Genomic DNA, 12,759 nt, shown 5'->3' on the forward strand with positions numbered 1-12,759 from the left:
TTTATCTAGAGCTCGATCTGAATCTCAGAATTCAAACCGTGAACCCCGACCTAAGATAACTTGTATGCGCAGGGAAATGAGTCTCTCAGCGGAAACAAAGAGTAACGCTTCAGTCTCAGCCTCGCATTCGCTGTGATAGCATTGTGCATGTTTACACTAGTTGAATACATATATTTAGACAATAAAAATACATTTAGACAATGATATACAGTAACAGTAATTATTATATAACAAAAAATTCATTTAAAAATAAAGATTTCTTATTATTTTAATATTAATAATAAACCATTAATACATTTAATTATAATATTGTCCTGCCGAGCAGGCGCAGACGTTAGGGTATTGGGGAATATGGGGTTTAATTATGAGCAGAATCGGTATAATGTTATGAGCAGAATTGGTAGCAAAGGGCAGCCCTAGCAGAGTCCGAACACCCACCGAGAATAAGTCTGACTTGCTACTCATTATACGAACCAAACTCTTGCTCTGTTTACACAGGGACCTGATGGCCTGCAAAAGCGGACCCCATACCCCATACTCCTAAAGCACTCCCCACAGGACCCCCCAAGGGACACAATCATATGCCTTTTCCAAGTCCACAAAACACATGTGGACTAGTTAGACAAACTCCCTGAACCCCCCAGGAGCTGTTCCAGCGTTCCAAGACCAGGACAGAATCTACATTGTTCCTCCTGATTCCAAGGTGGACCCTCCTCTCCAGTACCCCAGTGATTCATGGGAAGGCTGATGTTTGAACACATCATCCAGTCCCCTTTCGTAAAGATTGGGTCCTCAAAGGCATTGTCCCCAACCTCCAAGCAATGTTGAAGAGGTGTGTCAGCCCAGACAGCCCAGCAACATTAAGAGCTTTCAAGAACTCAGGGCAAATCTCATCCAACCCTGGACCCTTACCACCGAAGAGTTTTTTTTTTAATACTACAGTGACCTCATTCCCCATGATGGGTAAGTCTTCCTCTGAGTCTTCCAGCTCCACTTCCTCCAAGGAAGGCATATCAGTAGGATTCAGGAGGTCCTCAAAATACTCCTTCCCTGGCCTGACTATATCTCCATTTGAGGTCAACAATTCTTCATCCCTACTGTAAAGAGCATGGGTAAAGCCTTGCTTCCTCCTCCTGAATTGCCTAACGTCTTGCCAGAATCTTTCTGAGGCTGACCAAAAGTCCTTCTCCATGCTCTAACCAAACTCCTCCCATACTCAAGTTTTTGCTTCAGTAACTGCTAAAGTCTCATTCTGTATAGCCTGCCAGTACCTGTCAGCTGTTTAAGGAGTCCAACAAGCTAACCAAGCTTGGAATGCCTCTTCTTCAGCCTGACAGCTCCCTTTACCACTGATGTCCACGACCAGGTTCAGGGATTGCCACCGTGACAGGCACCAACAATGGAGTCTTAGAACATGGCCCATTCAGGCTCAATGAGGAATCACCTTCCAGCACCCCATCCCAGGTCTCCAAGACGGCTGGATACTCTGAACTAGTGTTTTGTGACTATACACAGACAACAGTCAAAGCCTGTTCCCCATCAAAGTTAAAGGACCTCTTGTTCACCGGGGTAAACTCCAACATACTGGAGTCAAACCAGGGGGCTATAAGTTGACCCACACCTGCCTGGCGCCTCTCACTATGGGCAACTTCAGAGCAGAACAGAGTCCAGGTCCTCTCCAAGAGTTTGGTTCCAGAGCCTGAGCTGTGTATTGAGGTGAGCCCAACACTATCTAGTCGGTATCTCTCTACCTCCCACATTAGCTCAGGCTCCTTTACCACCAGAGAGGTTACACTCAATGGTCTTAATGCCTTCGACTGCCTTCCGATCTACATTACAACTGACCCCCACAGCCCCTCCTGCAGGTGGTGGGCCCACAGAAGGGTGGACCCATGTAACTCTTTCGGGCTATGCCTGGCCAGTCCCCATGGCCACCAGGCACTCGCTCACAAGCTCACCCCCAGGCTTGGTTCCAAGGTGGGGCCCCAGTCTTCCCAATCTGGGCAGGGTCTCATGGTCCTTCATCATAAGGGTCCATTTGAATCGCACTTAGTCTGGCCACTCACCTATGGCCAAATTTGCCAATACCAGTGGCAATTTCCCCCCAACAATATAGCTCCTAAGATCACAGAAGCACACAAATCCCTCCACCATGATGATGTGGCAGTTCATGGAGGGGTAAAGTCAAACTGCTGAACCAATATCTCATTAGAACAGAGATCGCCTTCTTACTAAAATATTAACAAGATTTAGCACACATAGCAAAAGTGGTCTTTGTGCATCTCTGCCCATGGACATCAAAGGTCTGCTATTGAAAACTGCTTTATTATCAATTTTATTATTTTTTTACATCTCTGGCATAATAGGTCAACCAGAAAAAGCCCAATACTAACAAGTTGAAAGGAGCCATATCGCCACCTATTGGCCTTGCCATACTTCTGTCAATACATTGATTCCCCTCCTGTGCATGTTTATTGGGACAAGGACAGTAGTCTGATTAAATGGTGCAGTTGAGCTATAAAATGGTACCACTGCCTCCCACCTCCAGGACTCGGAACTTTCAAATCATTCCCCCTTCTCTGGGTGTGGGGAATTTGCATGTTCTGCAGAAAATGTATGGGATTAGTGTAGTAATGGTCACATTTGTCTGTCTTTTAAGAATAACTTATAAAACATAGATTGAAATTAGTCTTGGCTTACACCATAAATCAAGTTTTCAGCTATGGCATCAGAAACTGCTCTTTGTACTAAGCTAACCACATTTCCTGCCCAAAGTCAATGTTGGAACAGCATTCTGAGCCTGAACGTGAGACGCTATGATGCAATTCAGATTAAGATTGACTTTATGCTGCTCAGTTTCAAAAAAAGTGGAATATAGGTTCCCTAGTATTCTCTTTTTTGCCCTGTAACTCACACTGATGCCAGTGGGTACTTATTTGCAGGCTGCTGATGTATTTTGAAGGAACACAGAGTGAGTTCAGTTTACCAAGGAAACACAGGCCCACAAGTTCCTTCCTCTCTATTTTTGCCCAGAGAACAGAGAGCTGCCTGCTTAAATATCTCAAGTGGCTTTTAGTAGAAGTGCAGGGAAAGTCAACTTTTGTTCCTGCAAGCCATAGGATTGCCTTCCACATGAGGGATCTCATAAAATATCCACAGGCCTATTTCGCTGCACAAATACATTTCACTGAAGCTGACGATGTATGTAAATGCAAAGGCACCAAAGCCTTTCAAGATTCTGCATAATTAAGTTGAGTCTCTAAATCAATCCTGACTGTAACTGAAGTGAAATTCTGGAGGTGTGTCTGGAATGTGCTTACAAGCAAGCAAGTAACTGAAAACAAATAGTATAAAGTCAACTCCAAAATTACTGGCAGTCCTCCACATGAGGATAAGTTAAACATTAATGAATAAGATAGACCACAAATGCAATAAGTGACATTTTGGGCTTAAACAAGAGTGCAAACCTTACATTTCATTTTTATACAATTTATACTATTTTTAATAATTTTTAAACTATTGGCAACCCCAAGCTTAATATTTAGAGACTTAACTAGGTTGGAGAACATTTGTAGTGGGATCTTGGTCCACTTCTCCATATAATATAATTCCAGTTTCTTATTATTCTTGGGCTTACACTGGTGGATTGCCCTCTTCAACTCATACCACAGGTTCTCAATGGGATTTAAATCTGAAAACTGAGAGGGCCATTGCAAAACTTTGTGTACTCACAACCATTTCTGTGTTGATTTAGATGTGTTCTTGGGATTACTATCTTGTAGAAAGGTCCATCTGTGGCCTAGTTTCAACCTTCTGGCAGAGAGAGCTAAGTTTTTGGCTAAAAGGTCCAGGCATTTTGTAGAATTCATGATGCCGTTGATCTTCACAAGGGCCCCTGGGCCACTTGCAGTAAAACAGCCCCAAAGCACTAATGATCCACCACCATGTTTGCCAGTGGGAACTAGGAGCTTTTCTTTATATGCAGCCCCCTTTGTTCCCCAAACATGTTAATGGTGCGTATGACCAAAAAGTTCAGTCTTTATCTCATCTGACCACAACACGATTCCAACTGTAACTCCAATCGTACTTGGTACTGGATTTACCGATGTTGATGAATTACAGAGAGATTTTGCATCTGTGACATCATATATGTTGCCCTAGTAAACAGGAAATGGTTGTAGACAGCACATGACTTCCTGTGCAAAAGAAGCAATATAAAGACATATTTTCTACACCAAGGATTTAGACTTCTTTGGTATCTTTTAAGATATTCTTCAGGAATTCCAATAATTTTGCTCTGTAAGTTCTTAAAAGATTTCTCAGTTGTGAATATAACGTAATGTTCTTGAAGGAATTATTTTTATTCGGTAAGTGGTAAGCAACTTTCAACACATTGTAATGGAAATTTTGATCGTTATATGCATTGTTTATTTTTTGTTACTGTTTTTACCCCTCTTTCTTTGGGGTTGCAAATAATTCTGGAGTTGACTGTATATACCGATCACTCACTTGCTTTTCTTATTGCCCACCTGAATATCAACAGTGAGACTTATATACAGATGCATATATACTAGGGCTGTGAATCTTTGGGTAGACAGCGAATCGATTCGATTCACGATTCAGAGGTTTTTGATTCGATTCAAAAACGATTTTTTCAAATCAGAACGATTCAATTCGAATCGATTAACAATGAAATTTGATTCGATTATTAACGATTCTATTCTGTAAATTTTAGTATAGTTTATATTGTGACGTGCTCTCTGAAAAATTGCGAAATATTCATCTGTTCGTTGTATTTCCAAAGTATTTTAACTCAGATTTACAATGTCTGCAAAGTGCAACGGACTTGTCAATCTTTCCATTTACTTTGTGAAAACCGAAGTAATCCCAAACCTTTGATCTCATGTTGGCTGGTGCCTTGCAAATTTCTCCTTCTTCGTTGCCCTCCATTGTGCACTGATGCGTTTATTCAGATGACAACAAACAGGCGCGAATTGAAGATTAGCGACGTAATCCACTGCGCCACTGCAGTGAGGGCGCACTTTACGTCGCAGACGCAACTAATTTAAGATTTATATTTATTTTTTTAAATTATCCATCGTATATTCGTTATATAATCGCGATTCATTCGATTTTAAAATATTAAATCGATTATTGACTGAAACAAACGATTCACGATTCAAAAATCCATGTTTCAAGATCGATGCATATGCATCGGCAGGATTTGTAATCGATGCATCGAGAAAATGAATGAATCGTTACACCCCTAATATATAGACCACAGATGCATGGTCAGCTTATGATGGAACTATAACAGCCCTCCATTTGTACAGCTGAAATACATCTTTGAATTACTTTGCAAAAAGGTAGCAAAGGTATATATGGAAAGTGTGCCAGGTGTTTAAGACAAAGGTACCAGAAAAGAAAGGTCTTTTTAATTAATTTCCATCTGCTCATTAGACTGCATGAAAACACTTGAGATTAAATGGAAATAATTAGGGCTGCCGCAATTAGTCGATGTAGTCGATGACGTTGACGCTGAAAATGGGTTGACAATATTTTAGATCGACGCATCGTTTTTAAAAATAATTTTCATAAAATTATGAGTAGTTCAAATTATCACAAAACAAAAAGGTGGTTTTACACTGTGTAAAGTGTGATGGCATACCATAGCGTCACTAGCGCTATGCACGAGCACAAAAGAAAAAGCACAGGAGGTATTCTGGATGATGGACCACCAGAATAGGCAAAACCACCCTAAATGCTGCCTATTCATGTTTATTAAATTAGCATTAGAATGGAGTTTTTTAAATATCTTGTCCTTGTAGTTGCTAAATACATTCATTAAAGTTGTCTGCCTGCTACATTAGAATCTCCATTGAATAAGTGTTTATGAAAAGGCTTAGGCTAAAATCTGGGTTTATTCTATACTGACTGATGGTGCCAGTGTGTGTGTTCGTGTGTGTTGGACTTGTTAGGACCAGCTTACCTGCTTACCAATATCGTAAACTAACACTGAAATGAAAACGGACACTAAATAAAAGAAAATAATTCCTGAACTGAAATAAAAATGAAAACCAAATTTACGAAAAAAAAAAAGCGTCTGACTTTAATTTGTACCACCAACGACCAATATCTTTTTACATTCTTTAACCACAGTATCTCCTCTTTTAAAATATGTTGTGGCTGCTGATCTGTCTTTTCCTTCATTGCGACTTCAGTGCTTATCTTGTGTCACATGTGACCTACTCCACTAACCAAATTTATTAAGCATGAGGATATACACAAAATTTATACAGATTATTAACTTCTGGGCATCACAATATGATCTCAACAGTATTTTTAGGCATACTACCAATTTGCTTATCAAATCGTGGTTGAAAATAATGTCCGCAGTGTGCCGAAAAGCCAGTGTACATTATCTAAAGCCCTGCAATGGCTGACAGTTTGTTTGATTGTCAAAATAAAATTAACTTAAATATTAAAATTAACTTAAGACTGATTTTCTGGAGGAAAATTAAAATGTTCAGATTAAATCAACCAAACGATAAAATAGTAGATAGATTAATCTATAGAAAATTATTTGTTAGTGGCAGCCCAACAAATAATAAAGTTCTAAAGCAGGGGTCTCAAACTCCAGTCCTGGAGGGCTGGAGCCCTACACATTTTTGGGTTTCCCCTCATTTAACACATCTAATTCAAGTCCTTGTGCTAATTACCACACAGCTCTTAAGCTGAATCATTTGTGGTGGAAAAGGGAAAGAACTAAGCTACACAGGACTCTGGCCCCCCAGTAGCCCTGTTCTAAAGCATCATTTTTTTTGTCATCTGTAAAGATGACAATGACAATGCTGCCATCTGCTGTACCGAAGCGGTATGGTAACTCAATATAATTTTAAAAGTTGTGCAGCAATAACATGATCAATGAGATTCTCTCTGCAAACTGTGACTCAGACAGCATTTTTTTTTTTATCTCACAACATTAAAATCTTGTAAGAGAGGTTTTCCATCCTACCTGGCCTCTGATGAACCACATCTGATCACAGGCTGATCATAACTCATCAGGTGGGATAGAAAACCAGCTGGATGATGGCACTTCGGGTTCATGGTATACACAAATGCCGACAGGGCACGAGGCACTGAAAAGGCCTTCAATTTGTTTTTCAATCTCTGCTGAGGACAGAAAGAGACTGAATAGGCTGATCCGGAGAGCCAGCTCTGTTCTAGGATGCCCTCTGGATTCAGTGGAGGTTGTGAGTGAGGAGAATGGTGGTTAAGCTGTCATCCTTGTTGGATAACATCTACCACCCCATGCAGGAGACTCTGAAAGCACTGAGCAGCTCCTTTAGTGGCAGGCTCCTGCATCCAAGATGTGGGAAGGAGAGATTCAGAAGTTCTTTCCTTCCAACCGGTGTCAGACTCTACAACAAAGTCCTTGCAGCTGACCACACGCACTTTGACTAACAAACACACACATCCAATACACCATGGTAGTTTCTATGTGCAATATTTCTCATGTGCAATATTAGTTCTTGTCAATGCATGTCACTCCATTGCGTGCCTGTCCATATATATATTTCTTCAGTGTTGTACATATATTTATATGTCCACTCTGTACATAATATACATACATACACTCTATTTATACATACATACATTTATCTAAGATTACATATACATATATACTCAGCAAAAAAAGAAACGTCCCTTTTTCAGGACTGTGTATTTCAACAATAATGTTGTAAAAATCCAAATAACTTTACAGATCTTCATTGTAAAGAGTTTAAACAATGTTTTCCATGCATGTTCAATTAACCATAATCAATTAATGAACATGCACCTGTGGAATGGTCGTTAAGACCTTAACAGCTTACAGAAAGTAGGCATTTAAGGTCACAGTTCTAAAAACGCAGGACACTAAAGAGACTTGTCTACCGACTGTGAAAAACACCCAAAGAAAGATGCCCAGGGTCCCTGCTCATCTGCGTGAACGTGCATTAGGCATGCTGCAGGGAGGCATGAGGACTGCTGATGTGGCTAGGGCAATAAATTGCCATGTCCGCACTGTGAGACGCCTAAGACAGCACTACAGGGAGACAGGAAGGACAGCTGATCATCCTCGCTGTGGAAGACCACGTGTAACAACACCTGCACAGGATCGGTACATCCGAATATCACACCTGCGTGACAGGTACAGGATGGCCACAACAACTGCCCGAGTCACACCAGGAACACACAAGCCCTCCATCAGTGCTCAGACTGTCCGCAATAGGCTGAGAGAGGCTGGACTGAGGGCTTGTGTGTTCCTGGTGTGACTCGGGCAGTTGTTGTGGCCATCCTGTACCTGTCACGCAGGTGTGATATTCGGATGTACCGATCCTGTGCAGGTGTTGTTACACGAAAACCCTTTACAATGAAGATCTGTAAAGTTATTTGGATTTTTACAACATTATTGTTGAAATACACAGTCCTGAAAAAGGGACGTTTCTTTTTTTGCTGAGTATATATACGTTTATATTTTTTAATCACTCATCCATATTTATTTTTCCAGATTGTTTAGTGTACGTTTTATACTGCACTGTTGGTACAGTTTTTATTCCATTGTTTTTTAATTTTGCTGCTCTTGTACTGTCCACTTTCTGCCGTGACGATGCAAATTTCTCACTTGCGGGACTAATAAAGGATTACCTAAACTAATCTAATTTACTTCCACATGGAAAATGACTGAATTGTGAAGAGACATTAATGGGAATAACTGTCTGAAATCCATTATATTAGGTTTATTATTATTATTATTATTATTATTATATGGTTCAATTCAATTTATTTTTATATAATGCCTTTCACAATAGAGTTGCCCCAAGGTACTTTACATGGGTGTACTGTGATAACTGCAAAATCATAAAGAGAGAATACAAAAACAGAGAAATAGAAAGACAAAGAATAAGACATTTTCCAACATAGTGTCTTACCCCAGTTGTACTGGATCTGAGCATGGCTGAAGTTTTGTTTATAATGTTTTTTTGCTTACCCCACATTTTTTTCCTAAGCCATTTAATCTGCCTTCTTCACAGAGTGATTACACTACTGTATATGGACAAAAGTATTGGGACACACATCTGAATCATTGAATTCAGGTGTTATATTCAGACCCATTGCCACTGGTGTATAAAATCAAGCACCTAGATATGCAATCAAGTTTGCAAACATTTGTTGAAGAATGGGTCATTCTGAAGACCTCACTGAATTCAAGCGTGGCACTGTCATAGGATGCTACCTTTGTAATAAGTCAGTTTGTGAAATTTCGTCCATATTAGATATTCCACGGTCAACTGTAAGGGGTATTATTGCAAAGTGGCAGTGTTTAGGAACAACAGAACCTCAGTCATGAAGTGGCAGATCATGTAAAGTTACACAGCAGAGTCGCCGAGTGCTGATACACATATTGCTGAGGCACAATGCCAAGTGTCGGGTGGAGTAGTGTAAGGCATATCGGTACTGGACTCTGGATGGAGCAATGGAAACATGTTCTGTGGATTGAAAAATCATGCTTCTTTTTCTGGCAGTCTGATGGATGAGTCTGGGTTTGGAAGATACCAGGAGAATGTTACCTGCCAGACTTTTGGTGAAGGAGGGATAATGGTATGGGGTTGATTTTCGGGGGTTGTGCTAGGCCCCTTACTTTCAGAGAAGACATCTCTTAATGCTTCAACGTATCAAGACATGTTGGACAATTCAATGTTTCCAACTTTGTGGGAAAAGTTTGGGTAAGTCTCTTTTCTGTTTCGGCATGATTGTGGCCCAGTGCATGAAGCAAGGTCCATAAAAACATGGGTGAGTGAGTTTGGTGAGGAAGAACTTGATTGGCCCACAGAGAGCCACGGCCTCAACCGCATAGAACACCTTTGCAATGAACTAGAATGGGAATTGCGAGCCAGGCCTTCACGTCCATCATCAGTGCCTAACGCCACAATTGCTCTTCTGGATGAATGCGGAGAAATGACCACAGACACTCCAAAATCTTGTGGAAAGCCTTCACATAAGAGTGGTAACTGTTATACCTGCAAAGAGGGGACAAACTCCATATTACGATGGGTGTAATGGCCAGGTGTCCCAATACTTTTATCCATATAACATATTTTGGTAGTCTTAATAAGGTTGCCCATCTCATTTATGCATCAGTGGGAGTGGGTTGAACGTGAAAAATGGACTTATTTGGCCTGCCCAGAAGGCTTGGGCGACCACACCGAGCACACTACGGGTTTACCTCTCATAGTAACAAAATGTGTGTAGGTCAACTGGTGTCTCTAAATTAGCCACAGTGAGTGCACACTTGCCCTGTTAGAGACTAACATTTCTTTTACAGTTTCCCCGAGCATGTGCTTCCTGAGATAAGCTCCAGGGTTACTTTGACCCAGTGCTAGATAAGCGGTGATTACACGGAAGCTGTTAGCTGAACGATGTGAGAGGCGCCATCTCCATTGATCATTTTTAAAGTAAACAGGCGTCTCCCTTATTCCCTATTGTGTGAAACGTTTTCCAGAAGACAAGCAGCTAGATAAGCTAAAATGTACCTTATACACGGTGTGTGTATGTGTTTAACGGACGTCTGAGAGATTATTACTGTTCAAGAATTTGCCGTTACCTCACAGCGCACTGTTTAAAACCTTTAGTTTGACAAAGTTTGTCGGGTGATTGTCGAAAGTGTAACTTACTACCAGAACTGCAACGTGAGGCTATCTCAGGGACGTCTGCTCACGTAAATGTTTTAAACACGTCTAAATGTTAGACGTTTTAAACTACTACTTACTTTATAATCTACAACAAAAACAATACTCACCGCCACACGCATAGTCAGGTATCGTCATCACGCACGAGTGGGCGGCGTTACGCTGACGTCCGGCCAATCAGCGACCGAGACCTGTGCCCCAGGAAAGAGGTAGATGATATGGCAGCTTTGTTAGCGGCCAGGTGGAACTCGCTTTTGTTAACACGCTTGGATTGAGGATCATGAAGATGTGGTAGTGCGAAGTCGGCGGCCGCGGAAAAGCTCTGCAATGTTTTACGTGATTTTCGTTTCAGTTTTGTGCGGAGCGCTTGTCACTCTGCTATTGCAGCTTTTGCTCTTGTACCGGAGAAGCCCAGAGCCCATCGCCAGGACAGTACAGTATGTCAAAGCATCGCCCGATCCTGCATTGAAGGATTACCTTCATAATCAACATGTCGAATTGGGCCAGCAGCCGGACAGCGCGACATCCGGATCATCCAAACAACAAGAAGCCGTGTCCCCTAGGCAGCAGGAAGCGGCTGTCCCCAGCAGTAGCCCTAAACAGCCGCCGCCTTCCCACAGCGAGCCTCCCCACATCCCAAAGCCGGAGACTTGTAATTTTCTCAATGCAATATTTCTCTTTTTATTCCGAGAGCTCCGGGACACTCCCGTGGTCAGACACTGGGTGATTAAGAAGATTAAGGTTGAGTTCGAAGAGCTGCTACAAACGAAGACTGCTGGTCGGCTTTTAGAAGGACTCAGTCTCCGGGATATATCTTTGGGAAATTCACTGCCTGTGTTCAAAACGGCGAAACTTATGACGCCGGTGGAGGTTGACGAGGATGGCATGCCCGACGAGCTTAATTTTGAAGTAGACCTGGAGTACAACGGCGGGTTTCACCTGGCCATCGACGTAGATCTGGTGTTTGGGAAGTCCGCATACCTCTTCGTGAAGATGACCCGGGTTGCGGGCCGGCTCAAGCTGCAGTTTACCCGCATGCCGTTCACACACTGGTCCTTCTCCTTCCTGGAGGAGCCGCTTATAGACTTCGAGGTGAAATCGCAGTTCGAGGGTCGACCCCTGCCGCAGCTCACATCCATAATCGTCAACCAGCTGAAGAGAGTCATCAAAAAGAAACATACTTTGCCAAATTATAAAATCAGGTAGGACGTTTTATTCACTTACCGCATTGATGAGTAACCCCTCTTCCTTAAGTTACGTGCTCTGCGTTTCTATTTTTCTGCGATCAGAACTACTCGTCATTGTCTTACAGTGCGCCCTTCGTATGGCAAGCCAAATTCTATTAGTATACGGCTTACTCGTCATAACTTAATTCTTACTAGTAAAAGTAACATTCTTAGTAGTAAAAATACAATTTTTGTAATACAATAGTAATACAATTTTTACTAGTAAGAATATGAATTCAAGATATCTATAATGCAATTATTACTAGTAAGTGATCATTTTTACTAGACTAGTAAGAATTGTATTTTTAGTGGTAAAATTCACATTATTGAGCTCTGCAATTTGATTTTTGCTAGTCATATATTCCCACCGACTTCCATGGTACATTGGCCTCATATCCTGCATTCAGTTTTCACTAGTGAAAAGTCATGTAGTAGAGCTCTATAATGTAGTTCTTACTAGTAAGAACTCCTTGTAGATATCTATAATCACATTTTGACTAGTAAGAATTCCAGGTCCACATATACATAATTTAATCACAGATCTCTACAATTACATAATATAGATCTGAAATTCACATTTTGGGCATGTCTAATTTAAGATCTCTACATTACAATTAAATGTTTATTAGTATTAAAAAATCAATTACTATTAAGAAAGGAATTATAGAGCTGTACAGCATGACTTTTTACTAGTAAAAATTGAATTCAGGATATGTGAGGCAATGTATAATGGAAGTCTATGGGAATATGTGACTAGTTAAAACTGAATTATAGAATTCTATAATGAATTCTTACTGGTAAAA

At 41.0% G+C, this 12,759-nt stretch overlaps 2 protein-coding genes across 3 annotated transcripts in view; one reads left to right on the forward strand and one right to left on the reverse strand.

Annotated features, from left to right (window-relative positions):
* The window catches only part of edaradd (EDAR-associated death domain), a 38,807-nt gene extending 27,006 nt beyond the window's left edge, over window positions 1-11,801 (reverse strand). Inside the window, exons 1-2 of one of the 2 annotated variants that reach the window (XM_023804033.2) lie at window positions 11,670-11,801; window positions 10,841-10,921 (exon numbers count right to left, since the gene is read on the reverse strand). In XM_023804033.2, the coding sequence (XP_023659801.1) occupies window positions 10,841-10,868 (28 nt within the window). In that variant the 5' untranslated portion in view covers window positions 10,869-10,921; window positions 11,670-11,801. Of the gene's footprint in view, window positions 1-4,893; window positions 4,971-10,840; window positions 10,922-11,669 lie in introns of those variants that run through there. The other variant, XM_023804068.2, reaches the window with a different exon arrangement.
* Window positions 10,846-12,759, forward strand: part of pdzd8 (PDZ domain containing 8) — a 47,590-nt gene continuing 45,676 nt past the window's right edge. The window contains exon 1 of the mRNA XM_023803999.2: window positions 10,846-11,932. Within this exon, the coding sequence (XP_023659767.1) occupies window positions 11,058-11,932 (875 nt within the window). The 5' untranslated portion in view covers window positions 10,846-11,057. The remainder of the gene's footprint in view (window positions 11,933-12,759) is intronic.

This window comes from Paramormyrops kingsleyae, chromosome 3 (genome assembly GCF_048594095.1).
Source record: "Paramormyrops kingsleyae isolate MSU_618 chromosome 3, PKINGS_0.4, whole genome shotgun sequence".
Lineage (NCBI taxonomy): Eukaryota > Metazoa > Chordata > Actinopteri > Osteoglossiformes > Mormyridae > Paramormyrops > Paramormyrops kingsleyae.